Here is a 27,097-nt window from a genome sequence, read left to right as displayed (position 1 = left end):
GGCTGGATGGTCGACGAAAAGAACAATGGGCGGTCCAAGCGGAACGAACCTCGGCCCGTGATCTCAAAATTCGGGCCACGTGTCTGCCGAGGGCTGCCGGAGTTCATACGCGGCCGTACGTCCGACTCTACTTGCATCTTGCATTCACGCTGAATGCTGGCCAGTCCACAGGCGCGTCGTGCTCGTGGCGACATACAGAATACTCTGGCTGACCGGCTCACAGGTGTACTGCGCGCTGTCGCGCGGCGCGGCGCGTCCGGCCAGCGCACTCACTCTCAAGTCCCTAGCCTCCGTCGGCTTACGATCGCTCTCGACCTCCTCCAACTGCTTTGCTCGGCATCCCGTACATTCAGCTACTCGTAATCTAATATTTGCACGGCCCACGGCACCTCTCGTTTACCGTCACCCCGCACCACATTACCGGCAACCAAGTCAACCCGTGCGGCCCTTCTCGCTCAAGTCATTGTTTACCAAGCCCGAACGGCCACCACCTCCACACGTAGTCGCGCGGATATCCCTGCTTGAGGCGGAGGCGAATGCTAACCCCCATGACGCCTCGAAGCAACTGGACCTCTTCCGCGAGTTGGCAAACACGAACATGAAGGCCTCGTACGAAATCATCATCAGTCGGTGGGAGCGGATGTGCGACGTGGTGCGTGCTCTTCTATGAATGGGAAATTCTGTCTAATGTCCCTGTAGGACTCTACATCCCCTCTCCTGCAGTCGTCCGAAGCCTTCCAGATCTACCTCGACTCTTTGGTCAACACCGGCAACACTACCGCGGTCCAGCCTGCCGTCGAAAGACGCGACGCTCTTCTCACTGCTCAGGGCATCACCCCGCCTCCTGCGGAGACTTCTGCACCCGCTACTGAGAAGTCGGAAGACGCTGCACCAACGGACGCACAGGCTACCTCGGAACCCGCACCCACCGCTGAGAAGCCCGCTAACAAGGTCACCGAAAGTCAAAGCATTGCGCAAGCTGTCCTCGCGAAGTCCTCGGCCACTAGCCCTCGGAGCACCATCTCCAAGCTTTGGAACTCGTCCGGCAATACTGGTGACGAGTCGGCGCCTATTCAGGTCGTTGTCGTGGAAAGTGAGTGAATTACGTCATAGGAAATCCTCAGCCTCTGATCGCTTTTGCAGGGAGGGCCGCATGGGCACCGAGACTCTTCCGCTTCACCTTGGTGTTATTGACCTCTTCTTTCTGTGAGTAGGAAGTACACTTCGCACGTCACTCTACTCACAAGCCCTCAGTCTTCCTTGTCATTCTGTCGGTCTTCTTCGAGAACTCGGGTCTGATCAAAGCTGGACCGTCCTTCTCGGTCTTCGAGCCTAACCCCGACAAGCCAGTCAAGTTCAGCGACGTCCATGGCGTTGATGAGGCTAAGGATGTACGTCTATGCGTTTTGTGCAATGTACTGATAACTCATGACACTCGCAGGAACTGCAAGACATCGTGCAATTCCTCAAGGATCCCTCTTCGTTCACCGCGCTCGGCGGCAAGCTTCCGAAGGGTGTGCTCCTTACTGGGTATGTCAATTCTTATCATTCTCTATCACAGATGCTAACGCACGCTAGGCCTCCCGGAACTGGTAAGACCATGCTAGCAAAGGCTGTCGCTGGTGAAGCGGGCGTTCCGTTCTTCTCTGCATCTGGGTAAGTGTTACTCTCGATCAACCATCAAGTTGATTTCTTACGAACATCATTCCAGATCCGAGTTCGACGAGATGTACGTCGGCGTCGGCGCTAAGCGTGTTCGCGAGCTCTTCGCGGCAGCTCGCAAGCGGCAACCGGCCATCATCTTCATCGACGAGTTGGACGCCGTCGGTGGCAAGCGGAACAATCGCGACCAGCAGTACATGAAGCAGACGCTGAACCAACTGCTCGTCGAGATGGACGGCTTCCAGGGCTCGGAGGGCATCATCGTGATTGCGGCGACGAACTTCCCTCAGAGCTTGGACTCGTGAGTCTAGAGCTGGTCCTGCCTGACGGGGTTGAGGCTGATGCATAACAGTGCTCTTACTCGTCCAGGACGTTTTGATAGGCATATCGCGGTCCCGCTCCCGGACATCCGTGGTCGCGTTCAGATCATCAAGCACCATATGAAGGGCGTGAAGATAGGTGAAGGTGTCGACCCTAAGCGTCTCGCTCGTGGCACCATCGGCTTCTCTGGCGCGGACCTTTCGAACATGATCAAGTAAGCGTTGACCACTCCAGCTTTTCTATCAGACTGACCTTTGCCCTAGTTTGGCCGCCATTCATGCCGCGAAGGAGCGCGCCAAGGACGTGACCCTCCAGCACTTTGAGTGGGCTATCGTAAGTCATCCGCCCTCATCAGACTTTGGAGAGTTTGGCGAGCTAACGACCCCTTAGGACCGGATTATCATGGGCGCGGAGCGCAAGAGCGCATTCATTGAACCGAAGCAGAAGCTAGCGACTGCCTATCATGAGGTACGGCACTTCGCTACTTCCATATGAAATGCACGTGCTGACAATGTCTCCGCAGGCCGGTCATGCTCTCGTCTGTATCTACACGGACGGTGCTATGCCGTTACACAAGGTCACTTGCATCCCTCGTGGGCACGCTCTTGGCTATGTGCGTCGCTTCTCCGTCTCAGGCTATTATGGCGCTGACCTCACCTTCCAATCTTCTATTAGACTTCGCAACTGCCCCAGGACGATAAGTTCTCGGTCACGTACAAGGAGATGCTCGCGCGTCTGGATGTATCGATGGGCGGACGGATCGCGGAAGGACTCAGTACGTTGACCTTCAGTTCTGTTCGGGAATACAGCGTCTGATCATGATTCTACCAACCAGTCTACGGCCCGGAAAACATCACGGGTGGTGCGAGCTCGGACATCGGCGCTGCGTCGAGATTGGCGCGCGATATGGTTAAGGTTGGTATCATTAATGTCGGGTTCGGGAGAAGAGCGCTTGCTGACATGGACATTGCGCGCAGCGACTGGGCTTCTCGAAGTTGGGTCCCGTTGATTACTCGGAGGACGTGAGCCCAAGGATCCAGCAGGAGATCGACGAGGAGGTGACAAGGTACGGGAGATTCCGTGCGCTTACGGGGGGACGGATGTTGACGGGAGGGTTCTGCAGGATCATCAAGGAGTCCGAGTCGCGCGCGACGGAGGTCCTCACTACCAGGTTAGAGGAGTTGCATCGGGTAAGCTACAACAGTGGTGGTGATTGGCGTGGATGCTTACACCTCCCAGTTGGCCGAGTCGCTCGTGGAGTACGAGACACTGGACGGCGACGAGGTCAAGAAGGTTATCAAGGGCGAGCCGATACGTGGCCTCAACGAGGTCCTCGACGAGAAGATTCACGAAGCGGAGGAGGCGGATGCATCGTACGTTTCCCCTTTCCCTCTTAACCCCTGATTCTGACCATGTTCATGCCCCCTTCCCAGAGCCGACAGGTCAAGACCACTACCGGGTCGTTAGCACGCTAGGCGCAGACACGCATGCTCCGCAAGCTGATGGATAGGCTGCGTATGAGCAGCGCTTGTTCTGGTCGTACATCGTACACTTGTGACCCTCGTAGGAGTACGGGGGATGTGTCCCTCGGGGCACATAGACATCATCAATGGCAGAACCACAGTTCATTTTCCGGGGGAAATTCCGACACTTGATGACAAGGTACGAGTTGATTCTTTTTCGCTCGTTGCGTGCAGACCCTCTGAAATTCGGGTGAGGGTCGGCGAGGCGGCCCTTGACATACAGTAACAAAGACGGTAAGATTGTACAACAGCTGGACAAGAGCGCGAAACGTCGGCTGCTATTCTGCTGTCGTCCGTACTCGACGTCGGGGCAAAGTTCCTGTAAGGTCCTTGTTCCTCGGCTTTGTTTAGATAGTCCTTAGTGTTCTGCGCGCGTCTATCTGGGCAGCGGCGTACCTCGTCTAGATGGTCCGCTCGTACTTCCTGCCCGTCGCCGGGGCATTCTCGCGTCGTAGGGCCTCATGCTTGCAGCATGTGAGGGATGGGATTAGAACGGGGGTGCGCCCAAGGCATCAGCTATTGGTCATATCTTGTCTCCGGTAATTCGGGTGCCCGATGCCATCTTCATGAAGAGCTCCGAACGAACAACGTCGAACTTTGTGCACATTCGAGGTAAGAGAATGGTTTTGCGGCCCATCCTCATTTACAATAATCTTATGATAGCTCTACATTACTAGAAGATGCTGTCAACCCGTCTTCCTCCTCCCGTCGTGCTGAACATTTCCTTCTGCCTTCAGCACAAGGCATCGCGATGAACCCTGATCATGATCAAAGTTCAAAACGTGACCAGATTGGCAATTTCCCCGGTGATGTCGAGATCCCAGATCCCCTTCCTCTTCCGGCACCAGGCCGGTTCAGCACCCTCCAGGGAGCAATCCTGCCCAATCTCGTGCTAACGCGTATCAGACAAGGGGCCTCCAGTATCAGCGGAGGGGCCTCTAGGTTTTCCAAGCATTTCCATGAGTTTTTATCGCGCAAAGCGCCAGTTCGGATAGCTGGATAACCCACGAGCTAGAGTTGAAATCCCCCTTAAAAGGCATTGGCCCCGGTCAGCCTCTCGTCGCTTTGACTGTAGCGCACTACCTCCCCCCGTCCCCCTCGACGGCGCCTGCATGCGCTCGAGGCGACGTCGCCAGTAAAGGTAACATCGGGCGCGCACTCTGGATACAGCAGCCCACGGAGATCTCTGATTGTGATGCCTGCAGATCGAACTCAAATACGGGCTCTCGCGATTAGGGCTACCTCCGCCGACGAGGCCTCTGTGTCCCAACTCGTAACAATAGCGTGCGAAGCGCTGGGTGGACGATGTAGGATGTGTCACCGGCAGTACAAGTTCGTCCGCGCGCGCGAGTGCGGCCATCTGTCGAAGATTGGGGAACGTGTCGTCGACTGCAACTCGCGCAGCTGCTTTCTCAGCGCGGCGCATCCGAGGAATTGCGGCGCACACGGCCAACGGTGCAACTGTAGACGATATTATGGCCAGCCCGAGCGTCTGGTGATGGGCGAGGTGCGTCGTCGATGGTCTTGTTCGCTGCGCTATCTCACGCTCGTCGCACAGAACGAAGGAAAATGCATATCCTGCACCCCCTGATACCCTTCTTCATACATCTCGAACACCATGCGCAACCTACCCCTCCCCCGCTTCTTCGCCTCAACGCCCCTCACGACCTCGCAATTCTTCGACCATCGACCATGTATCTATAGTCGCAAATGGACAGCGGAGCTGTAGGAAATATGCCTTCCCCCCGGCGTTGGACGCCGTCCCCTTGTATTTATTGCTTACTGCCTGCCATATTGCGCTACGCAGACTGTTGTAGTCATAGAGCGAGCTAATGGTTCTGAGACAGGATATTCTCTACTGACGCCCACCCGGCCTCTTTGCGTACGACCCTCACCGGCGGTATGGGACGGGGAGACGGTCTGAGTGAAACGCGTGACCATTTGTGACCAACCTTACTTTCCCTATCCGGGGCTGAGGAAGATCAGCGGTTGCTTCCGGGCCGGCAACGTGGACTTTACTTCCACGCTTTGCTTCAGACCACCAGCATGCTGGCGCGCCGGAGTGCGCTGCCTCGCGCTGCCTTGCTACGACAACGTGCATCCTATCTTCCTCGGTCATCTGCCGCTCGGCATCTCTCTGACACGACACAAACGGATTCAGCGCCTAAGGCAGCCCCGAAAGCGTCTAGCAGTGGGATTCAGCCAGGTTCTGTACTGGACAATGCTCGGAGGGGCATCAGAATCGCACTCATAACATTCGGCACGGTGCTCACCGTATCTGGCGTCGGCTGGGCAACCGGACAGTACTGGATTGAGACTCACGAACTGGCGCCGGAGACTGACCCGGAAGTCATACGCTGGCAATGGGACGCAGAAGCGGATCATTGGAACGGGGATAGGTTGGCTGGCGGCACTGACCCTAACCTCGGAACCCTGGCGCGCGTTAGCTTGCGCAGCGCTTGGCTGGAGCTCAATCGTACACCAGAGATGGACAACGTCGCCCTGGTTGCAGCGTACGCGCGCCGGGTGGACTCGCTGCTGCAAAGTGCCATACTTCTCGCTGAGGAAGAGTCTACGCGGCGAAGGCTGCATCCGCGTACGCTCTACGAGCTGCATACGCGGAGAGCAGAGGCGCTCGAGCGCCTTGGTTCGCCGTCGGATGCCGCTCAGGCTTACGCTGCTGCGTGGAGGGCTGCTGGCGAGGATGGACCCGAAGCAGCTCGCATAGCGATGAAGCTAGGTGACGTGCAGGCGCGGTTGTCTCAGCCAGAGACAGCGCTCGCCTGGTGGAACAAGGCTCTCCAGCTTGCCACTGGGTCATCCGACGCGCTACCAAAAGCACCACCGGCCTTGCCTCTGGCGCAGCGGACCATGATGTCCACGTTGATGTCAATGTCGTCTTCCCGGGCCTCTTCCGGACAGCTCGCGGATGCTGAGCGCGTACAGATAACCGGCCTTGACCTGCTGCGCGCGATGAAAGCGCCGCCGCTTAATCTTGCCTCACCTCCAGAGGCCCTTCACTACCTCTTCCTCATGAACGCGTCTGCAGTCCTAGGGCTACACCTCGCCGAAGTGACATACGCCCGCCAAAAGAAGAAAGATCCGGCCCCACCTCTTCACTGGCTCCTCCAATCCGCCAAAATCTCCGAGCGTGTCGCGAACCTGCTCACCGGCCAGGCAGCGGACGAGCAGCCCAACAGCACGCACGGCGTCGTGGCGAAGTTCGTCGAGTCGCGCGCGATGCAGCGGCCGGCGCGGGACCTGCTCCGCGACGCAAGAAGGACAGCGGCGGAGGCATGGAATTTGGCGGGCGTGTTGAAGGAGCGTGCGGAGCCGGGGAACCCGCGCTCGGCGCTGGACTGCTATAAGCGCGCCGTACGGTGGGCGGGTACGGATCCGGACGCGGAGGATGCGTATAACAATGCGGGATCGGATACGCGGAGGGCAGATTGGAGGGTGTACCTCAACAATTATCGACGGGCGAAGGAGGCGGTAGAGGGTAGGCAGGGAGAGGCGGCATAGTCAGGGTAGGTGCTTGACTGTCGTTGGTCTTCCTGCTTGACTGATAGATCCAACAGTACCATAGTAGCATTCTATCCCAACTGATACATTTTGCATGGGCCACTGCGATGCACCGTGTCTCTTGACATATTCGGAATAGCAATCTGTGCTGTCGTGGCCCGGGGCTTCAGGTGTGCGTCGCCTCTGACGAACCCGCCAAGCCGCGGCCGTTGAGTCAAATGACGTTCACAACAAGCGCTGGGGGCGCTTGCTGACCAATCGTATACGGCAAGCAGAGGCTCGCAAGCCTCCAGAGGCGCTATTCTACGCTCCCTGACCATGCTAGTGTCACCGCGGACCGCCCTCTGCCGTCCCGAGGACTGCCTCGAGGCCTGCCAGCGCGGGGCGTGGACAAAGGCTGCCACATTTGGCGATTTCTTTGTGAGGTGCCGAGATGCCGGATTCGGTAAGCGGCGCCGGGGCGGCTGGAACGCCGGACGGAGCGCACGAGAGGGTGCCTGGGGCAATGTTCCCCTCCGACGCGTCTCTTCCCAAACTACCATCTCGCTAGCCACTCGAGTTTGCGCGTCCTGAGCCACATAACTTTCATCGCAGCCCATCTGGACGCGAGTATATACTATCCCATTCCTCACGTTTAGCGACTAGTCAAGATGATGTGGGATTTTGGTGACGGTGGTCGGACGGACGGAGAAGGACACCACGTATCGCGACGGTGAGTTTAGTGGCGCGTAACACGACGCTGACTGAAGGAGACTCTAGCTCTCACAGAATGCAGTACGCTTGTTTCTTTTCCTCGAGTCTGTTGAAGCTGACAACGTTCCTTCAGCCACCATGCGCAATCGAACCTGGATCCAACGTTCCCGACTTCCGATGTGTACCCTATGCCTTCACCCTCAGGATATCTGTAAGCTTTTCTCCTTCCTCCGACAGGCCAACAGCTGCTCACAAGCTTACAGCTCGTAAGTAGCCCATGCCATCATTACAATGAGTCGACTAACCGGAGGCCCGTCTTCTTCGGTCTCTGTGCTCAATGTCGACCGGATAAACCCCGCTAACCTCCACACGACCAGCCCTCCCGACCCCTTCGCTCTTTCCCGCTCTATGCCCGCACCCGACACGCTCATGGTGCCCATGCCAATGGGCGAAGCTCGAGGAAGGCGACACAGTTCCAGCCATGTGCATACTCACCACCACCACTCGAGCCACAGTCACCGGCGGCACAGTCATAGCCAGACGCGGTACCAGACGCAGAGCACCACGGTGCAGACGGTCGCGCCTGGTGTAGTGATAATATCGCATCCGCCGGCTCCGAGGCCTGTCGCGCCGGGGTACTCGAACTCGTCCTATGGGAGTTACCGCCCTGCGCAAGGCGGTCAGGCTGTCAGTATACCCCAGCCAGCCATACATCCTCAGTTCAGGTACTCGCGCTGTTGTGGACGAAAGAAGGCGCTTTGCGTGAGTTGTTCTACCGTCCTAGCGAATGAGTTGACATGTCTAATTCGGCGATAGATTGGCATCAACTACAAGGGGACACGCCACGAACTCTATGGGTAAGCCATTTTGTGGTGATACAACTCGAGATGCTCACCGTCGTTAGATGCATCAACGACGCCAATGCCGTCCGTAACTTCCTCATTAGTAAGTCTACGCCTCACGATACGGAGCGCGACGCTGACGGAAGCCTTCAGAGTACGAAGGCTTTAGGGCGCGGGACATTGTCGTTCTCACGGACGACAACCCACACTCGCGCTCACGACCTACGCGCCAGAATATGCTGGACGCGATGCGCTGGTTGGTGCAAGATGCACAACCCGATGATTCCTTGTTCTTCCACTGTACGTCCGTCCTTCAGCCGTTGTCCCCCTATCTGACTTCATCCAGACTCCGGCCATGGTACGCATCTTCCTTCGTGGGCGATGAACTCATCTAAACTGATCTAGGTGGTCAAACGAAGGACAAGGACGGCGACGAGGTCGACGGGTGGGACGAAGGTGTGCAAGTCTCCACCTACCTCGAACGTTTGACTCATTCCGACAGTAATATATCCTCTCGACTACGAGACACAGGGGCATATTGTCGACGATGTAGGGCTTGATATTCGCTACTCCCGCTCTCGCTCATGCTCGAGTTGCAGCAAATGCATGCGATCCTGGTTAAACCGCTTCCGGCTGGGTGCAGGCTTACGGTGAGCTTCACACTAGGGTCACAGGCATGATAATCTGACTTAGTTCAGGCCATCTTCGACGTACGTCCTGAACGAGAATTCCTCAGCTTCGCTCCCGCTGATTTTCTTGCAGAGTTGTCATTCGGGAACCGCGCTTGGTAAGTCCCGGGTCCGATTAATCGTTGAGGCTTACTGACGCTCCCTGCCCAGATCTGCCTTATATCGTGAGCTTGCGTCCTGTCGTATGCCACACTTTCTGATGTAGTTTCGTCTGCAGTACTCCTCCAGCGGGAGACTGAAAGGAAGTCACGTCAGCAACCGAGCGCGGAAGAGGAAGGCTACGCCGGCAGACGTTGTAAGTTCCATCATGAACACCGCATCCTTCGCCGACTGATACGGCGCGTAGATTTCCTGGTCGGGCTGTGAAGATAGGCAGACTTCCGCCGATACGTTCTCGGGAGGCGTCGCCGTTGGGGCGATGAGTCATGTGAGAACTTCCCCTCGTACCGTGCGAGCACGCGCTGACAGCGGAACACAGGCTTTCATTAGCTCTCTGAGTACGCATCCACGCCCGTGCTTCTCCCGTTCATCGAGTGCTGACCCCGGCGCAGAGGCCAATAAGAATCAGAGCTACCAGGAGCTGCTGACTTCCGTGCGGTGCGCATTGCATCTATCGTCCTGCGTGTCCGTCACTCACACGCAAGTTACAGCCGTATTCTGCACCCGAAGTATAGCCAGAAGCCGCAGCTGGGTAGCTCGCATCCGATCGTGAGTCCGAGCCCTCCTTGCTTCTACTCGGCGCTGACGAGACGGATCATGGTAGGATACGAACCTGAAGTTCATCATCTAATCCATACCGCTCTCCGCCTGATGAGCTGTTAATTGTACCACCTTGGACATCTGTTTACGACCTTAATGACTTCCGCTCGCTCGCACCTATCTGATGTAGCACATGCTTATGAAGACTCCGTATGCTTGTAGCGCACTGCCTGCATATTGTTCTCTTACTTTACGCCTATCTCTTGCAGTTGTAATATAATTGATGGAGGAAATCGATGTAATGCCATTGGGCACGGAGCTCGACCGTCGCGTAGGCGTAGTCAATAGCACTATATGGGGGCGGAGATTGATAGAGGGTCTGAAATCGAGAGTCGAGCTTCGAGACTCGAACTTTGTCATGCGCAGATGTCGAGATCCCGCGGCGCGCGCGAGTGGTTGTCTGCAACTTTGTTTGTTTCCTAGCTACTCCCGCGCCCCGAAGGCCCTAACCACCCGCGCAATACAGCCAGCAAGTGCGCAGTACACGCATCTCATTAGGGAAGCCCGCCACCAGGGGCTTGCGACTGATGAGTACGGCTCAACTTCATGCCCTCCTTGCCTCAATCTATAGGGCAGAAGACCGTCGGTGCTCTTACAAAAGCGACGTACTAGGTTCTTGGCGTCCTTCGATGATACTCAGCACCCTTCTGACTCGTGGATAAGGCGTGTACAAAGCTGTCTTGGGTATAGACGCGTCGCCGCGAGCCGACTGCTCGGCGCGTATCGTCGTATGGCGGGCGCTGCAGTTCTATGCATACGATGCACATCATGTATTGGTGGGCTGCGCCGTTCCACGGGAGTCCGGAAATGGCAGAATCCAAGGATCCTCAAGATTGACGCGCGGCGCGTACGCTCAGTATAAAAGCTTTCTCGCTCTTTCCCTCCTGCGCCCCAACTACCGCCTGAGGAGGCCAGCACTCGAGTACTCTCATGCGCTTCGTCCTTCTTCGCTCCGAGAAACACATCCTCTGCTCTCACTTTCCTGTTTCCTCTGTCGATAAGGACGCCGCCGCCGCCATGTCTGACTCCGGCGCGAATTTCGAAGTGGAGCGTTATTCGAACTCTTCAGCGTCCTCCTCGGAGACGTCCCTCTCTCAAGCAAACGACATCAGAGGGAGGCGTACGGAACGTGTCTTCAAGACGATCAAGGAGGCGCTCATGGTACCGGTTCGAGTCTCCTTGGCCATAGCCAGAGCCGAGTTCGAACCGTCGATGTGCACTGGAACGAGGAAGGCGGTCTGCGTATGTTCCTGCCGCTTCATACTTTGCAATCTAATGCTGACTGCTCACCGCAGATTGGCATAAACTACAGGCACTCGAGCCAGGCTGCGAAGGATCACTATGGCAGACTGTTTGGGTGCGCTGAATCCCTTCCAATCCTGTCTAGCGTTACAACATATTGCAGGTGCATCAAAGATACCCACAACATCCAGAAATACCTGATCGGTGAATCACTTCATTGGCGTTCGGAACATTGATATCTCATTCTCTCTTTTCAAGAACACGAGGGGTTCAATGAAGCCGACATCCGCCTGATGACGGACAGGACTGCGACGCCAGACGATCAGAAACCCACAAAAGAGAATATCTTAGCGGCTATGAAATGGCTGGCTGAAGGTGCCAAGAAGAACGACACTTTGTTCTTCCATTGTGCGTATTTGACACTGTCATATCGTTCGCTGAGCCAGCTAACGGAATATACCGTAGTTTCCGGTCATGGTACGGCTGTCGCTTCGCTCTGGCCGATGTATCCAACACTGTATGTGTAGGTGACCAAGTCGAAGACCAGGACGAAGACGAGGTTGACCGCCTGGATGAAGGTAAGTTGCTTCGAGAGTCTCATAAGCCCTCTGCTCACTTGTGGCAGCTCTTGTACCGTGCGACTATAACGAGGATGCTGACCTCATCAAGGATGATGTACGTCTATGACTTTCGGCGCGAGCTACTTTTCAATCGTTTTGTGTAGGATATTTATAAGAAACTTGTGGAGCTCCTTCCAAAGGGCTGCAGGCTTACTGTGAGTGTTCTGTCATTCTTACGAAATGTCACCACCAATCTGATGCGCGTCTGATAGGCCGTGGTTGACGTACGAGCTGCTTATGACTATAAGAAACCAATACTGAAAGTCCGGATCTGAAGTGCTGCACGTCTGGGACGGCCTTTGGTAAATCCTTCTATGGATCAATCTGAGCAACTGACATTCGAACCGCCTACCAGACTTGCCATGCGCGGTGGGCTCAGCGTACTGCTCCTGTACGACTCTACTGATTGTCTGTCATCTGCTTGTAGTATCGCGCGCCCCTCTTACCGAGGCTACCTAGCGAAGAACAAGTAGTGCACGAATACCAGCCTTACACGCGCCGTTTCCCACTCTCGACTTGCGCCGACGTCGTAAGTTGCAAAGCCGGTACCATTCATTGTGTACCACCGAGACTTACAATGTCGTAGGTATACTGGTCTGGTTGCAAGGATAGTCACCGAGCAGCTGACACGCCTACAATGACTATGGTAAGGTATCATTTGCCTCGTCAAGTCGCGCTTGCTCAGACTCCCTTTAGGCCTTCATCGAGACTATGAGTTAGTGTAGTCGTATACATCTGGTGATGCGCTGACGAAGATGCAGCGGCGAGCAAGCGCAAGGGCGAGTCCATCACCTACGATCAAGTCCTCCGGTCTATGCGGTAAGAGCGTCTTCTAAGCTCTAAACTGAGAGCGGTTCTGAAGACATATAGCGACAAAGTATACGCCGAGCCCATCGGTAAGGAAAGACAGAAGCCCCAGTTCGGATCTGCTTACCCGATAGTGAGTCGATGAGTGCTGCATGGCCCCGAAGGAGAGGGCATACAGACTGATATTCCGTCTGCGTTACAGAACATGAAAACCCCTTTCTTCATCACATCGTCCAAAGTGTGAGGCACTGGCGCTTCCTGGCTGGCCTATTTGGGCGATGTTTGTATACGTCGGTCGGATGAAGGGCATGTCTACTGGTGACAAATTTCCGAAATTCTACTTGGTTTCTAGCACGAGTACGGCGTCCTCCCGGTGTACGCTGCGTCTGCTTGCATCTGTAGCACTCCTGTGCCTTGTTTTCTCCTTTCACGCTCGTATACTACAGAGTTATTCTGATTGGTACCATAACTCGTATGGATCGCAGGGAAAATAGAACATGCGACTCGCAGCTGTGAACCCGATAGGGCTATATGAAGGCGGTGATTAGTAGCGCTTGCCAGTGGCAAAATATGTCGTCGAGGTTCGAGAATCGAACGTTGTCACAGTTGGTCACATTGTGACAGACGCAGATGAGATTCCGTAGCGCATTCGGCTGGTTGTCTTCAACGCGATTTGCTAGCTGGCTATCCTCCACGCCGCCGAAGTCTGAATCACCCGCGGCCGGACAGCAACCATTGTGCAGCGCGCCCCTTGATTGCGGAAGCCCGCCACCGCAGCCGTACGGTCAATAAAGCCGGCCCTTGCCTCAATTTGTCAAGCAGAACACCGTCGGTGCACTTACAGACGCGACGTACTAGGGTCCCGGTCATCCTTGAGTGGTACTTGTGACCCATCAACTCATGGCGAAGGCGTGTACAGTGCCTACTTTGAGTAAGGACTCGTCGACACGAGTCTGGCCGACGGCTCGGCGCCGTATCGTCTATCACGGGCGCTGCACTTCTGCTCATTCGCCTGACATCAGGCGCCGAACCTGCGCGGCTTCCATGTCGGAAAGTAAGCCAGCTGATGGCCGAATCCTAGGATCCTCGCGAGTTTGATACACGACGCGCAGACACATAAAGCTGCTCGCTGGCGGTAGTTCTCAGCTTGCTCTCTCACCAACTAATTAGACCGTCGCGCGGAGATCTACTTATTCTTCAACGTCCCTCACGTCACTTCGCGCTTTACGCTACCCCGAAGTCTTTCTCGGTTCCCGATCAGAAGTCGATCGCCGCGATGTCCGACTCCGATGCAAGTTCTGGGCTCGAGCAATACTCGACGTCCTCCGCGTCTTCATCCTCGAGCTCGCTTGCCCCTGCCACTGAGGTTAGAGGGCTACATAGGCGCCAGCTAAGCGACAACCTCAGTCAAGTGCGCGATGCGTTTGTCGTTCCCCTCCGTGTTGCGCTGGCGACATTCGAGGCCAAATTCGTGCCCTCACGGTGCACTGGAAGGAGGAAGGCGGTCTGCGTACGTGCTCCTACCTTTGGTCGCTCTCTTTGCCTGACCTGTGCTTGGATCGCAGATCGGCATCAACTACGTCGATAAACTCTCCGAGAACGCTATCGCTCGTGGATACACGAGGCTGACCGGGTATGTTCATCATTTGCCACGCACTCAGATTACTTATACTGCGAAGATGTATTCAAGATACTCGGGATATGCAGAATTATCTCATGGGTAGTCCACGAGTACCATAGTCACGGATGCTTTACTAACGTTGCTCAGTCTACGAGGGCTTTGAAAAAGCCAACATCCGCGTACTCACGGATGAGAAGACAGCGCCAGAGGATATGAAGCCAACCAGGGACAATATCTTGGCGGCGATGCGATGGCTTCTTGAAGGGGCGCAACAGGACGATACTTTGTTCTTTCATTGTGCGTATTCGAATAACCTACCGGTTCTATCTGCTGATTGATGATCATGCAGTTGCGGGTCATGGCAAGTCGTCCGGCTGTCTGCTTGTTCTTTGGTAACCTCGTACGTTCATAATAAGGCACCCAAGTCGACGACGAGGAGAATGGCGATGAGATAGACCATCTGGACGAGGGTGAGTATGCCGACAGTGGAAAGTGGATTACTCAACGATCTATGTGGATAGCCCTCGTGCCGTGTGGATATCAGGACGATTCCGACCTTATAACGGACGACGTACGTATGACTTTCCGAAGTGCGTCGCCGCTGTTTGACCCCATCACTTCCGCAGGAGATCCATGAGCGGCTGGTCGTACCCCTCCCTGCTGGATGCCGTTTGACGGTGAGCTCTTCCCTTGCGTCCACATAAGATGGGCGCTGATCAGCTGGTATGTCATGCGCAGGCTGTTGTTGATGTACGTGGCCACGTCGATACGCATGTGAGACGCGCACTAAAGAGAACTATACAGTCTTGCACGTCGGGAACGGTTTTAGATTTGCCGTTCGCGGTGAGCTTCTCTTTCTAGCACGTCAAATAATCTGCTGACGGCTCTCATATCGTATCGAAGTATCGCGCGCATCTCTGTCAATGGCTTCATAGAAAGGAAAAGGTTGAGCACCGCCCCCAAGCGTTCACGCGTCGCGAGATGCTCTTGTCGTGCCCAGACGTTGTCAGTCTCCCTTCGATGCGGCCGAGCAATTCTGTACTGAATCACCGTTTCGACGCGCAGGTATCTTGGTCAGGGTGCAAGGATAGCCACGTTGCCGCCGATAGCAAGACCATGACGAAGGTAAGCCGACGTTCAATACTTGAACTCTGCATAGTGAATGACGAGCGCCAGGCTTTCATCAACTCCATGAGTATGTGGTCTTTGCGCATAGACATGGATTTGGCTGATCGTGGTCTAGAGGAAGGTAGAAACTCGAGCTACGAGGAGATGCTTCACTCTTTGCGGTGTGTTCGTTTGATATCTGCTCTTTGTCGGGCACACTCACATCGCTCAGTCAACGGGTATCTGAGATGCTGCTGAACGGAAAAGAAAGGCAGAAGCCTCAGTTCGGAACGTACTACCCAGTGGTAAGTACGCATCTTTGGGCTCAACAGGCGTTAACAAGGGGTTGTAGGACATGCACGCCCCCTTCTTCATCACTTCATCCGCGAGCTGAGGAGGATCAGCTTTGTTATGCCGTGAAGTCTCCCTCTCCGATGACAGGATTACTACTGGGAATCTTGGGCACACTACCTAATATTGAGCGTTAGCATGGCGACTCCGTGGTGTCTATTATCTGTCATGTCGGTCCTATAACTTTCATAACGCCATTGATATATTAAATGAGTCGCGCAGGACCCAGGAGCTTTCTGTTATTGGGTTGAGTGACGAATGCGACTCGCGCAAGCGTTTGTGGCACGGTCAAGTGCCCCGTCAACTGTAACACATCACGTGAGCGTGAGCTTTCACGGCCCGAGCCGGATAATCCGGGAATTGCCGAGAGATGCCTTCTTCCGAGCACTCACTGTCATTGTTCCGTGTCGGCGTATGACCCGGGAACCACGCACTCGAGGAACGGTATGCCGTTGGACATTAGTCGACTGCTGTCGAGACTAGTTTTGTGCCCAATATGCGCTTCAACGACAGAACAGGTATCTGCCATGGTGTAGCCTTTACGGCAAACTTCTGGGTGTTACCTCTGGGCTGAACGTCCCCAGTTTACTCTCACCGAGCTCCTTGCGAGAGTCCAATGACGAGCAGGCTTTTTACAGCCGCCTGATAACGCTTTTGTGCTTCTTCGAATGGCAGCTTACCTACTGACCTCTGCCCAATCTATTCAGTGGGACTTGGCCCGAAGGCAGGTGGTCCACTACGTCCCTACCCAACTGCTGTCCCATCTACGTGTGACTGATACCCGCAGTATCCCTCGTCATGGAGAATGCACCGACCTGTCAGTTGACGCCGACTTGTACAAACTTACACACACACACCAAGGCTTCTACGGCGCCGGAAGTATCGTGACGAAGGCAAGTGGCACATTCCCTCCTCTTGCGAGCGTCAGATGATGACTGCTTAGCACACCGCAGCATGCTCATTCGCTCGCCGCTTGACAATCGCATATCTGGTATAGCCGCAGTGGCGATATATATAATGGGGGATTCCTTGTCGCTGACCCTGCAGTGACCATCGAATCTTAGCCAGCAACCACTATGGGCCACCCCGAGGAAGTCGACGTTATCGTCTGTGGTGGAGGTCCCGCGGGTAGGCTACCTACTTATTCTGCCCCCAACATGGACCTCACACATCATTCAAGGCTGCGTCGTCGCCGGGCGCCTGGCATACGCCGACCCCAACCTCAAGGTTATGCTTATCGAGGGCGGCGCGAACAACCGCGATGACCCGTGGGTATACAGGTGAGGCGTTCGACGGTCTCTATCGGAGAGCTAGCTCAGAACTCCCTAGACCGGGCATCTACGTCAAGAACATGCAGCGCGACGGCGTCAACGACAAGGCCACCTTCTACACAGACACCATGAAGTCATCTCACCTTCGTGGGAGGCGTAGCATCGTGCCATGCGCGAACATCCTCGGCGGCGGAAGCAGGTGAGTTGACCGTACCATTACCTCGTGGTTCCGTCTAACGAGAACCTCAGCATCAACTTCCAGATGTATACGAGGGTGAGCTCATCTCCGCGCCTAGAAATTCGCTGAATTGACACTCCCTACTTAGGCGTCTGCGTCCGACTGGGGTCCGTCTATCTCCACAGCGTACGTACAAGACACTAACGAATTCCCAGACGACTTCAAGACGGAGGGTTGGTCGTACAAGGGTGAGCTCCGATGCAGTATCCCCTTGTACAACTGGGCTTACGCTACTATCAGACCTTCAACCGCTAATGAAGAGGGTAAGTTTCACTTCAGTCGATACGTGAACTCTTGTTAATGGGAACCCCGTGCAGCTCGAGAACTATCAGAAGCCATGCAACAACGACTCGCACGGCTATGATGGTCCTATCGCTATCAGTAACGGCGGGAGCATCACTGCGTTGGCGCAGGACTTCCTCCGTGCGGCTGACGCAGTAGGCATCCCTTTCAGTGGTATGTTCCTCCCCTTCGACGCCTTTATTACTCTACTAATTCACCGGCTCGCAGACGACATCCAAGGTCCTCATTCGCTCGTAATGACGTCGTCATCATTGCTGAAGATTGTTGCAGACTGTCAGACCGCGCACGCCTCCGAGATCTGGGCGAAGTATATCAACCGTCATACGGGGAGACGCAGCGATGCAGCTACCGGTACGCCCTTCCTTCAAGTTTTCGACTACCTGTTCTGAGTCACGTCGACCATGCAGCCTACGTTCACAGCGTCATGGACGAGCAGAACAACCTATTCCTCCGCACCAACGCCCGCGTCTCTCGCGTCCTCTTCGAAGGCAACAAGGCTGTCGGGGTCGCGTACGTCCCAGCCAGAAATCGCGCGCACCAAGGCAAGGTTCAGGAGACGATCGTCAAGGCCCGGCGCTACGTTGTCCTCAGCAGCGGCACGCTCGGCACCCCGCAGATCCTGGAGCGCTCGGGCATTGGGTCTGCCAGTCGGCTGAGGAGGCTCGACCTGAAGGTCGTCTCTGACCTTCCCGGCGTGGGGTGAGTGATGTTCTCGCCGTTGATGTCTGTCGGAGGCTAACCAACTTCGGTAGAGAGCAATATCAGGACCATTATACGACGCTTACTCGTGAGCTCGCTTATCTGCTGGGCGCGCTGTCCCTTATGGCACCTTTTCAGTGTATCGTGTGTCGAATGAGAGCTTCACGCTGGACGACTTCCTGCGCGGAGACAAGGAGGTGCAGAAGGAGGTAGATCCTATATCGTTCTATGTATACGCGGGCACTAATGCAACCCTAGCTCTTCGCCGAATGGGAGACAAGTCCCGAGAAAGCGCGCCTCTCCTCGAATGCAATTGACGCCGGGTTCAAGGTTCGCCGCTACGATGCATTCGCCTGTCTAAGGTCCCTGATCTCTCCACAGATCCGGCCGACCGAAGAGGAGCTCAAGACGATGGGCCCCGAGTTCAACGAGCTTTGGGACAAGTACTTCAAGGACAAGCCTGATAAGCCGGTCATGTACGACGGTGTTGAGGTTGACGCGCTTGTTCGACATGCTCACTGTTGCGCAGGTTCGGCTCCATCGTCTCCGGTGCCTACGCCGACCACAGCTTGCTGCCTCCCGGCAAGTACATCACTATGTAAGTCTTCATGCATTCTCATTGTCGACGTGCGCTTATCCTCGTCGCAGGTTCCAGTACCTGGTAAGTCCGACGATGATTTAGTCGCGTTTCCAAGACTGATCGCTCTCAGGAATATCCCGCTAGTCGCGGTAGGGTAAGTCCCGCCGGACCTCTTTGCGACGACGTCGGCTCAACGTTCGTGTACAGATCCACATCAACTCGCAGAACCCATACAAGGAGCCCGACTTCGACTCGGGCTTCATGAACAACAAGGCCGACTTTGCCCCCATCCGGTGGAGCTACAAGAAGACGCGCGAGATCGCTAGGCGCATGGATGGTGAGCCCTGCCCTTGCCACCTTTTGACTTGCCAATTACTCAACGAACTTTCCTATCAGCCTTCCGCGGCGAGCTCACCTCCCACCACCCGCACTTCCACCCCGACTCGCCTGCCGCGTGCAAGGACATCGACATCGGGACCGCGAAGCAGCTCCTGCCCAACGGCTTCACCGTCGGCATCCACATGGGCACCTGGCACAAGCCCGGCGACGCGTACGATGCGTCGAAGGTGCATGAGGATATCGAGTACAGCGAGGACGACGACAAGGCAATCGACGACTGGGTCGCAGACCACGTCGAGACGACGTGGCATAGTCTGGGGACTTGTGGTCAGTGGCTTGGGGATGATGAATTGAGTGAATTGGGAGACTGACGTTCTCGCAGCGATGAAGCCTCGCGAAGAGGGTGGTGTTGTGGATGGGCGCCTCAATGTCTACGGTATGTTCACTTGGTCTCCATGATCTTGTTCCATCGTCGCTGACCTTCTACCACAGGCACGCAAGGTCTCAAATGCGTCGACCTCAGTATCTGTCCTGTATGTGTTCCCGTGAGCTTCCGCGCTTCTTCGTCTGACCTCGCCTCAGGACAACCTCGGCACCAACACCTACTCGTCCGCGCTTCTTGTCGGGTAAGTACCCCTATCGAAAAAGCCTGGTACCTGCCGCTCACTCGCGATTCCAGGGAGAAAGGCGCGGATCTCTTGGCTGAGGAACTGGGTATGCACTTGTTATCGGTGCGCCGCGTCTTCCGCTTTACTGACCATCTCGATCTGTAGGCCTCAAGATTAAACTCCCTCACGCCCTTGTCCCGCATGCTCCCATCCCCGCTGGTCGGCCTTGTACGCAGGGTGTACGTTGAGCGTCAGAAAGAGATTAGTAGGCTGTGAAGCGGATGTCCAAGAACGGGATTGTTCACGCCACAAAGGAATTGGTCATGGGGGAAACGCAAATGCATCAGTAGTGTATAATAGCTGTACTATAGTTCACCCTGCGTTAACGGAATATCAGTCGTTTGCACGCGTTCGCCAGTCGTGCGACAGTTGAAGGCAGGAGCAATGGATCCTGAGCAGGGGCGTCGGGTACGCTTGAGGGGGATTCTATGTCCATAGATGATAGGTCTTGCTTTGTTGAACGACTCTGGCCATCAGTACAGGATCTATTTGCTGAGCTGCATCCCTCGAACAATTTCAGAGCCGACATTCATTCCATTAAGGTATTACCCGACCGTAATCGTAGACAGTGTAACGAGAGCTAACGTGCGTATAAATTAGATAGTTTCCGATATCAAGTCATCAAAAAAAGCCATTCAGAAGATCCGGCTCACGCCTTGACGTACTCAAGCGCACGGCGACGGCGCGCAGGGCTGACCGAGACGGTCGGCAGCGCCTGGCAGTTCGATGACGACGGCACGTCGTGCGGCTCCGGGGTCGGAGAGACGCCCTGGTGCCACGTCGAGGTGCCGTACACGCCCATGGGCTCCGTGTCGTCGCCCTCGCAGTCCTCGAAGACGCCCTCGTCGTAGTTGGCGGGCATGTTCCAGTAGCAGCCCATCTCGTCGTAGATGTGCTGGCAGTTCTCGGCGGCGTTGGGGCCGACGCAGGCGCGGAAGCAGAACTCGTTCTCGGAGATGAACGAGGTCCACTCGTGGTACTGCATCGCGTCGCCGAAGGAGTTGCCGAAGACGAGGCCGCCGACTGTAGGGTGGGTCAGTTCGGTGAAGTAGTGAGGTGTATGAGTGAAGCTTACTAGGGTTGCCCTTGGCGTCCGCGCCGTGCGGGTCGAGCTCGCCTCCATAGTCGCCGGCCGGGACGTTGATCTTGGTAAAGTCACCCTTGCCCGTGATCTGGACGTAGTCCGGGGTCTTCACGAAGTGGACGCCCGAGAGGGTGCCGTCGGGAATAAGACGCGTCCCGCGACCGCTCTTCGTGCACCATGCGACCTCCTCACGCTCGGTGTCGCCGATGGTGCCCACCTCAGGCGGCGCCCAGAGGCAGAAGTCGGATGCAGAGCTGCACAGAAGCAAGTCAATACAACTACATCCTGAAATGGACTCGGACAGACGCACTTGATCCAGGCGGTCTGGCACATGGCACTGTCGCTGGAGTCCCCGCTGCAGTTGTTGATACCGTTCTGACCCTCCTCCGAGGTTTGGGGGAGGTCAGAGGCGGAGTAGCCGGTGTTCCAGACCTGGTTCGCGTTGCCGCCGCAGGAGTAGAGCGTGGGCTATGAAGGGATTAATGAGGGTTGGTGACGAAACACATATGAAGGAGATGCGGGCGTACGCGGTTGCCGTCCTGGGTGCTGCCACCCGTCAGGTCAATGCACTTGCCCTTGTCGGTCCACGAGATGGTATGGTCCCACTACAAGGAGTATCGTGAGCCGAAGAAGAGGACGGAAAAGAGGAGGGGTACGCACGACGTTATAGTAGAACTGCTGGTTCGCGCTGCCTTCCGAGCAGCTGTAGATCTGGAGCGCAGCGCCCTCGGCCTCACTACCGTCCTTGACGTCGAGACACTTGTCGCCAAAGACCTTCATGGAGCCGCCCTCAAACTTCCACTTCTGCGCGGCAGAGCCGGCGACGCAGGAGGAGATCGAGACGGCCGCGCCATCGCTGTTGTTCTCGGCGGTCAAGCAGGCGGCGGAGCTCAGACCGGGCTCGACGAAGAGCTCGCCCTGGAAGCTATAGATTTTGTTAGCACACGTTCCCCATCCATATCACTACCGCGTACATAGGCGCCTGCGCGTTCACCGCAGCGATCGCAATGGCAAGAGTGACAGAGGACAACTTGATGTCGAACATAATGAATGACTAGGTAAAGAGCAGTGGGGACGTTGAAAGGTGAACGTGAGTGGGTGAGGTGGTTGGCCTGGGGGTAACCTGAGCGTTTCGGGGGAAACGCACGGAGGACGACTGGCTGCACGCATGCTGCTTTTATATGACATGACGGGCAGATTGATCGGGGTGGGGTGAGATTCGCCTCCGGCATCAATGATGGATTCTTTTTGGTCATATCGAGCGCGCTCGGACTCTGCTGCCCGAAGTTTCTGCCTACAAGAGTCGTCTTTTCTGTCTTCGAGACAGAGAGCATGAGTCTGAAGACGTTCTCAGGTAGTATGACTGGGCGTTGCGACACTCACGCTCGAGCACGGAGAGGGCATTAGGGCCACGCGAGCCGGGGGTAATTTGGATATCACCCGAACGATCTGGCGGACGATCTCCCTTCCGGCCAGCCATGGCGCGTGCCGTCCCTGCGAGCCTCCTACGTACCGCAACACATGCAGAGGGACGTACGCGCAGCAGCTATACCACGCCGAATCGCCGACAGGAGCTCACCCTGAAGGGCTGCTACAAGCTGAAAGAGCGGCAGAGGCGGCAGCTGATGATGGCGAGGACGTCAAACGACGGTGACTTGACGGCATGCAGGACGTACAAAAGTTGCCGAAAGACTTGGGAGTCGTACCAGACGTTCGGCTTGTAGGCGCGATACATTCGTTTGTGTTAAAATAGTGATACAGAGATATAGGCTACATCCTGATAGAAGGTTCAGAGGAAGGTTGCGCAAATTACTGACCCCGCTCACCAGTCATACGTATCTTGTGCGGTGGTTTCATGAGATGATATCGTGGATCTTGGTGGAAAGCGAGCGCTTCGGCCGCAACGAGTTGTAGTGCTAGGGGCGATGAGCAGTGAGATGATAGTAAGAACAGCACACTTACCTCTCCCAAGCCGTACATTCGGCGGTGATAGCTTATGCGAACCACCCCCTGGGCATGCTGATCCCCGTCTGTCCCTTCACCCTTGGGGTGGTGGATGACTACCGGAGGTTGACCGTACTGAATGACATGTATAGGGATGTTGAACGACCGGCTGAGGGCCATGATCTCCGGCTCGCCACCCCAGACTCCAGTATCCCTGATAGTCGCGCAATACTGCTCGAACTGCTTGGGAGTCATGAGACCTGCGTCGCCCGCGCCGTCACCATCTTCGCCGATGGCCGAGGGGAGGAAGGGGATGAAGTCGTCGGGGTGGTTGAACATGTACTTCGCGGCGGCTTCGCGCACGAAGGCGTAGGTGGCGTGGGTCTCTGGTACGATCCCAAGCACTCTGAGTTGATCTGCGATCGCGGAGAAGAGACAGTGGCCGTCCGGGTTTATCTGTGGAGTCGTGAATATGAAGGGGACTCGTGGATCGGTGAAGTGTATACCTCATACATCTCGACACCGAGCTCGTCGCATAAGCGCTTGATGGTCTTCTCCTCTTCCTTCGCCTCTCTCTCCAGGCGAGCGTCCGCATCAGGGTCACTAGCCGTAAACTTCTCCTGCAGTGCCTGCGCTTTCCTAGCCTGATGATGTCAATGGATGGGTAAACAGGGAGGCGGGAAGAATAGACGCACTTGTCGGGCTAGGAAGCGCTGCTTGGGGTCCTTCTTCCTCGTAGTCTCCTCATCCTGACTCTGCGCCTGTTTCACGACTTCCATCTCGTTCAGCACGGACGCGGACTCGCTCTGCACCGTCTGATCGCGCGAATCCAGCTGCGCCAGGAGATCGTCCATGAGGTCCTCGTCGTCCTGGGGGGACAGTGTCGAAACTGGATCGGGAGTACTCGAAGCGCTCTTCTTCGACCTCGTCTTCTTCGCCATTGTAAGGTTGGTCAGGAATGACTGTTGGCAGGCGTCTTGAGGAGCGGCCCCAATGACGAGTTCGGCGCTAATCATCATTCCCGGCGTTTGCCGTGGGTTTCCGCATTTGGGTGTATCTCCGCCGAGATTGGCCCATTGTCCTGCGCATCCCACGACGCTTGTCACTAACCCCCATGATGGCCGCGACGACCTCCCAGCCGGACATATTAGCCCTCGGCGACAGATTGACAGAGCTAGAGAAGGACATCCGAGCGAATGACTCGCCGGAACAGTGGCAAGAAGCGGAGAAGGCTGCGCAGGTTGTGGCGAACGGTTTGAGGACGCGTACTTCTGCGGGTATGGGCACTGTTTTGTTTGTGGCGCGCAGAAGGGCTCATTTGAATGCAAGACTACCACACGGCTCTGGGAAAGACGGCACTTCCAAGGTCACTGGCCTCGCTGCTCAACCTCGCCCTTCGCGGCGCCGCTACCCCCGAACTGGATCGCATTACACCTATCGTAGAACTGCTCAGAGTAACAGCGAACATATGCATGGACCACGGTGCGCGACCTCCCCTCTTTATTGACTGCCACTGATCGCGTCCAGATGAGAATCGCAACCACATTTACGAAGCCGGCCTCCTCCAAGCCGTGCTCACCCTCCTCGAAGGCTACGCCGAATCCCTTCCAAAGCCCCCATATACCAAGGCGTACGCGATCCCCATTCCTCACCTCAAGGTCATACGCACGGCCGTCGGCGCGCTGCTGAATGCCAGCCTGGGCTACGGTGCGCCACCAAAGACCGCCGTGAAGCTTCCATTTTCTTGACAGCATTTCATATAGAACCTGTGCAGACACGCCTGCGCTCTCTGCAAGCGCACATGACGCTTGTGAAGCTCGCCATAGCGATATATCCGCCTGGATCGTGGCTGGACGATGCGAGCGAGAGCGGCAAGGCGCTCGAGGAGTCCTGGGAACTTCGAAGCAGTCTCTCAAACTGGGCATGGAGGACTGTATCGGAGCTGAAGGAGCAGGGGGAAGATAGTGCGTACTGTCATCCTTGCAATCAATGCTGCGACTAAGCATCCCCCAGCCATCCAGATCTTCGACAGCGATGCACTTCCCTTCATCACACCCACCCTCACGCGCTTCCTCGCACCCTATGCCAACCTCCCGCCCAACCTCGCCTTCCCCCAAGGCTCTGACATGTTCGACAAGCTCGTAGAGGCTGACTTCGAAATTCTCGACGACTGCTGCGAGGTACTGGAGTCCCTGTGCCTCGATGTTGAGGACGTCAGGCTATCCCTCGCACGCGGCTACTATGATCCCGATGGCGAGCACCTCGGCGTCCCCTGCCTTTCACATATGCTCGACTTTGTTGAACATGGCGGCTACCCCCCTGTCTGGCGGACCGTATTTGACGACGGGGATCGGCGTACCAAGGAGAAGGCATTCGACGTTTGCAAGTCCGCAATCGTGAAGGCCATCGTGGAGATGTCGGGCGAGGAGCGGAATGAGCCGATCTTATTTGCGTCAATAGGCTCGGGCGGGCCCTACGTCGAGCGCATGGTCGGGTGGATCAAGGCGTTTGTGAAGAGTGCGGATGAGGCGTCGTCGAGTGATTCGTTACCGCGGGATGACCTAGTGATTTGTGCCACTTTGTCTTTAGGCAACCTGGCTCGGCGAGGTGGGTTATCTGACATCAGTCCCGTGGTTGTACGGCTGACCATACCCGCACCTACAGAGCTTGAAGCCGTCACTCTGCTCAGCCCTCCCCATTCGCTTGCACCCGTATTGGCTTCTCGACACATCATCTCCCCTACCACCGATCTCAAGCTCAAGCATGGCGTACTCGGTCTGCTGAAGCACCTCGCACAAAGCTCGCCTTCACCTGTCGTTCACACTCCGTTGGCGGAGGCACGGTTGGTGCAATGTATTGTCGACAGTGGGCTCTTCGAGGAGAAGGGGGACCAAATGACGGAGGTCGTTCAACTCAACGCGATCGGTGTCGTCAAGCATATGTGCAATGCCAACGGTGGGTCGTCTCTTCTTTCTTACCAGATAATTACTAAGCTTGCGCAGTCGACAACTCCTTCACACTTGTCTTGCCCGACCCTGCTGCCTCATCCTCGCGACCGACTGGGCTCTCACAAATCCTGGGTCTCGTCAAGCGAACAGAGAACATCGCCATCCGCAGCGAGGGTACTCGCGTCCTGGTCAACGTCATCAAGTCGCTGTTCTCTAACGCTCCACCGACAAGTCCGACCACGGTTCTGCCATCGCCAGTTACGCAGGCAGCGTCGAATCACGAGGCAGCCATCGAGAAGCAGCAGAAGAAGGAGGAGACCATCAAGGCGCTATTGAACAAGGACTGCACGTCTGCGCTAGCCAACCTGATCACGCGTGGAGCCAAGTTTCCATTGTTGATCAACGAGGGCGTCGTCGCGCTCAGTCTTCTGGCCATGCATAAGGAAGGCGGTCAGTGTCTCGATAACTCACCCGGCCTATCGTGAATCTGACAGCGTGCTCAGCTCCGCTCGTGCTCGAATCCCTCCTCACCCAGATAACAGTAGACGCACCGCCGTTGCCGAGTATTGTTGAGCCCTCTCTCAGCAACTCGCCCTCGACCAGCAGCGACCTTAGCTCCGCCATCGTCACCCCACAATCGACCACTGGCCCCCGAGGACGCAGCTCCCAGCGCAGCGCCCTCCAAACCCTTGCCGCCGCGCTTCGCAACCTCGATAACCCGACGAACTACCCCGTCGAGGTGCGCGTGAACGTGTGCTCGCTGCTCTTGCAGATATCGCGCAAGGGCGCGGGCGAGGAGCTGGGAAAGGTGAAGGAGGTGATGCGCCCGGTGCTGGAGAGCGTGGCGGAGAGTGTGCGCAGTGCGGCGGGGAAGGACGAGTTGCTACTCAAGGCGACGCGGAAGGTGCTGGAGTTGTGGGCGACTGCGTAGAGAAGAGAAGAGTAGGAAGGAATGCAATGTACACGATATCTCGCGACTGCTGTGCGTGATTTTCTGACTTTGGTGACACTGGAGCTGATCATCTTACTGTTGTAGACATGTAATTATTATAAGGGCCGATTGACGAGTTTCTATGATCTTTTGGCTGCAAGACCTTGAATGACCGTCCGAAGCAAGACGCAGCGCGATCCGCAACGCGCGTATCTTACCTGATGTAAGCGCTGCCATGCAGGAACCGCGTTTTCGCGCCTATTCCCAGGCATACTCATGTGCACTACCACGGCGGAATCGCCGCGGATCGCATCCGACCAGGGCTTTTCGTTA

The 27,097-nt window shown here is 56.1% G+C and overlaps 11 protein-coding genes across 11 annotated transcripts; 8 read left to right on the top strand and 3 right to left on the bottom strand.

Annotated features, from left to right (window-relative positions):
* The first annotated feature begins 135 nt into the window (after positions 1-135).
* SCHCODRAFT_02607699 (ATP-dependent metallopeptidase Hfl) lies at positions 136-3,622 on the top strand. The gene is made up of 18 exons (XM_050344271.1): positions 136-171; positions 224-652; positions 700-1,093; positions 1,144-1,206; positions 1,255-1,391; positions 1,442-1,530; positions 1,579-1,656; positions 1,712-1,963; positions 2,015-2,197; positions 2,247-2,316; positions 2,374-2,451; positions 2,507-2,596; positions 2,659-2,758; positions 2,819-2,898; positions 2,961-3,049; positions 3,107-3,173; positions 3,223-3,356; positions 3,417-3,622. The coding sequence occupies exons 1-18, from the start codon at positions 154-156 to the stop codon at positions 3,448-3,450; spliced, it is 2,385 nt and encodes a 794-aa protein (XP_050203056.1). The 5' UTR covers positions 136-153; the 3' UTR covers positions 3,451-3,622.
* Positions 3,623-4,818: 1,196 nt separating this feature from the next.
* SCHCODRAFT_02661886 (uncharacterized protein) lies at positions 4,819-5,097 on the top strand (the record flags this gene model as incomplete). The annotated part of the gene is made up of 2 exons (XM_050346501.1): positions 4,819-5,013; positions 5,065-5,097. The coding sequence occupies 2 exons, from the start codon at positions 4,819-4,821 to the stop codon at positions 5,095-5,097; spliced, it is 228 nt and encodes a 75-aa protein (XP_050203055.1).
* Positions 5,098-5,536: 439 nt separating this feature from the next.
* On the top strand, positions 5,537-7,238 carry SCHCODRAFT_02607698 (uncharacterized protein). Its single transcript, XM_003034888.3, has 2 exons — positions 5,537-7,033; positions 7,085-7,238. Exon 1 carries the CDS (start codon positions 5,994-5,996, stop codon positions 7,026-7,028), a length of 1,035 nt encoding a protein of 344 aa, XP_003034934.2. The 5' UTR covers positions 5,537-5,993; the 3' UTR covers positions 7,029-7,033; positions 7,085-7,238.
* On the bottom strand, positions 6,996-8,095 carry SCHCODRAFT_02526257 (uncharacterized protein). Its single transcript, XM_050343513.1, has 3 exons — positions 8,027-8,095; positions 7,856-7,966; positions 6,996-7,737 (listed from the first exon to the last, which is right to left on the bottom strand). The coding sequence occupies exon 3, from the start codon at positions 7,625-7,627 to the stop codon at positions 7,100-7,102; it is 528 nt and encodes a 175-aa protein (XP_050203054.1). The 5' UTR covers positions 7,628-7,737; positions 7,856-7,966; positions 8,027-8,095; the 3' UTR covers positions 6,996-7,099.
* SCHCODRAFT_02607695 (uncharacterized protein) lies at positions 7,549-10,276 on the top strand. Its single transcript, XM_050344270.1, is given in 21 exon segments — positions 7,549-7,740; positions 7,788-7,802; positions 7,855-7,931; positions 7,942-7,945; positions 8,099-8,483; positions 8,538-8,578; positions 8,626-8,666; positions 8,717-8,863; positions 8,910-8,921; positions 8,969-9,019; positions 9,066-9,112; positions 9,163-9,213; positions 9,262-9,273; positions 9,326-9,350; positions 9,403-9,416; positions 9,470-9,547; positions 9,599-9,679; positions 9,731-9,749; positions 9,804-9,849; positions 9,903-9,960; positions 10,016-10,276. 21 exon segments carry the CDS (start codon positions 7,679-7,681, stop codon positions 10,040-10,042), a joined length of 1,293 nt encoding a protein of 430 aa, XP_050203053.1. The 5' UTR covers positions 7,549-7,678; the 3' UTR covers positions 10,043-10,276.
* A 397-nt stretch (positions 10,277-10,673) lies between these two features.
* Positions 10,674-13,192, top strand: SCHCODRAFT_02607692 (uncharacterized protein). Its single transcript, XM_003034890.3, has 17 exons — positions 10,674-11,253; positions 11,307-11,368; positions 11,417-11,457; positions 11,512-11,661; positions 11,719-11,730; positions 11,781-11,831; positions 11,879-11,928; positions 11,978-12,028; positions 12,086-12,097; positions 12,151-12,175; positions 12,229-12,242; positions 12,301-12,402; positions 12,460-12,519; positions 12,570-12,588; positions 12,635-12,692; positions 12,744-12,813; positions 12,883-13,192. The coding sequence occupies exons 1-17, from the start codon at positions 10,942-10,944 to the stop codon at positions 12,922-12,924; spliced, it is 1,131 nt and encodes a 376-aa protein (XP_003034936.1). The 5' UTR covers positions 10,674-10,941; the 3' UTR covers positions 12,925-13,192.
* Positions 13,193-13,682: 490 nt separating this feature from the next.
* On the top strand, positions 13,683-15,996 carry SCHCODRAFT_02607683 (uncharacterized protein). The gene is made up of 16 exons (XM_050344269.1): positions 13,683-14,190; positions 14,246-14,313; positions 14,360-14,400; positions 14,449-14,598; positions 14,651-14,662; positions 14,718-14,771; positions 14,823-14,872; positions 14,928-14,978; positions 15,040-15,051; positions 15,106-15,144; positions 15,205-15,306; positions 15,367-15,426; positions 15,478-15,496; positions 15,545-15,590; positions 15,641-15,713; positions 15,761-15,996. The coding sequence occupies exons 1-16, from the start codon at positions 13,957-13,959 to the stop codon at positions 15,800-15,802; spliced, it is 1,053 nt and encodes a 350-aa protein (XP_050203052.1). The 5' UTR covers positions 13,683-13,956; the 3' UTR covers positions 15,803-15,996.
* Positions 15,997-16,806: 810 nt separating this feature from the next.
* SCHCODRAFT_02607677 (alcohol oxidase) lies at positions 16,807-20,437 on the top strand. Its single transcript, XM_003034892.2, has 25 exons — positions 16,807-16,887; positions 16,940-17,039; positions 17,089-17,229; positions 17,280-17,304; positions 17,357-17,375; positions 17,424-17,456; positions 17,509-17,531; positions 17,586-17,724; positions 17,779-17,790; positions 17,842-17,922; positions 17,979-18,270; positions 18,324-18,358; positions 18,409-18,479; positions 18,529-18,600; positions 18,652-18,746; positions 18,800-18,868; positions 18,919-18,931; positions 18,981-19,004; positions 19,058-19,187; positions 19,247-19,516; positions 19,572-19,625; positions 19,682-19,722; positions 19,772-19,815; positions 19,869-19,903; positions 19,963-20,437. Exons 1-25 carry the CDS (start codon positions 16,836-16,838, stop codon positions 20,043-20,045), a joined length of 1,953 nt encoding a protein of 650 aa, XP_003034938.1. The 5' UTR covers positions 16,807-16,835; the 3' UTR covers positions 20,046-20,437.
* SCHCODRAFT_02607675 (carbohydrate-binding module family 13 protein) lies at positions 20,372-22,079 on the bottom strand. The gene is made up of 6 exons (XM_003035720.2): positions 21,916-22,079; positions 21,602-21,866; positions 21,469-21,546; positions 21,252-21,409; positions 20,933-21,195; positions 20,372-20,880 (listed from the first exon to the last, which is right to left on the bottom strand). Exons 1-6 carry the CDS (start codon positions 21,984-21,986, stop codon positions 20,507-20,509), a joined length of 1,209 nt encoding a protein of 402 aa, XP_003035766.1. The 5' UTR covers positions 21,987-22,079; the 3' UTR covers positions 20,372-20,506.
* A 715-nt stretch (positions 22,080-22,794) lies between these two features.
* Positions 22,795-23,664, bottom strand: SCHCODRAFT_02485884 (cysteine proteinase; the record flags this gene model as incomplete). Its single annotated transcript, XM_003035721.2, has 4 exons — positions 22,795-22,857; positions 22,904-23,341; positions 23,392-23,529; positions 23,581-23,664. The coding sequence occupies 4 exons, from the start codon at positions 23,662-23,664 to the stop codon at positions 22,795-22,797; spliced, it is 723 nt and encodes a 240-aa protein (XP_003035767.2).
* A 307-nt stretch (positions 23,665-23,971) lies between these two features.
* On the top strand, positions 23,972-26,910 carry SCHCODRAFT_02607671 (uncharacterized protein). Its single transcript, XM_003034893.2, has 8 exons — positions 23,972-24,162; positions 24,215-24,367; positions 24,413-24,592; positions 24,649-24,849; positions 24,899-25,492; positions 25,550-25,840; positions 25,888-26,283; positions 26,337-26,910. Exons 1-8 carry the CDS (start codon positions 24,000-24,002, stop codon positions 26,762-26,764), a joined length of 2,406 nt encoding a protein of 801 aa, XP_003034939.2. The 5' UTR covers positions 23,972-23,999; the 3' UTR covers positions 26,765-26,910.
* Positions 26,911-27,097: the final 187 nt, after the last annotated feature.

Source organism: Schizophyllum commune (genome assembly GCF_000143185.2).
Source record: "Schizophyllum commune H4-8 unplaced genomic scaffold SCHCOscaffold_1, whole genome shotgun sequence".
NCBI lineage: Eukaryota > Fungi > Basidiomycota > Agaricomycetes > Agaricales > Schizophyllaceae > Schizophyllum > Schizophyllum commune.
Note: the sequence above shows the minus strand (reverse complement) of the source record. Positions and strands in the feature narration are given on the sequence as shown.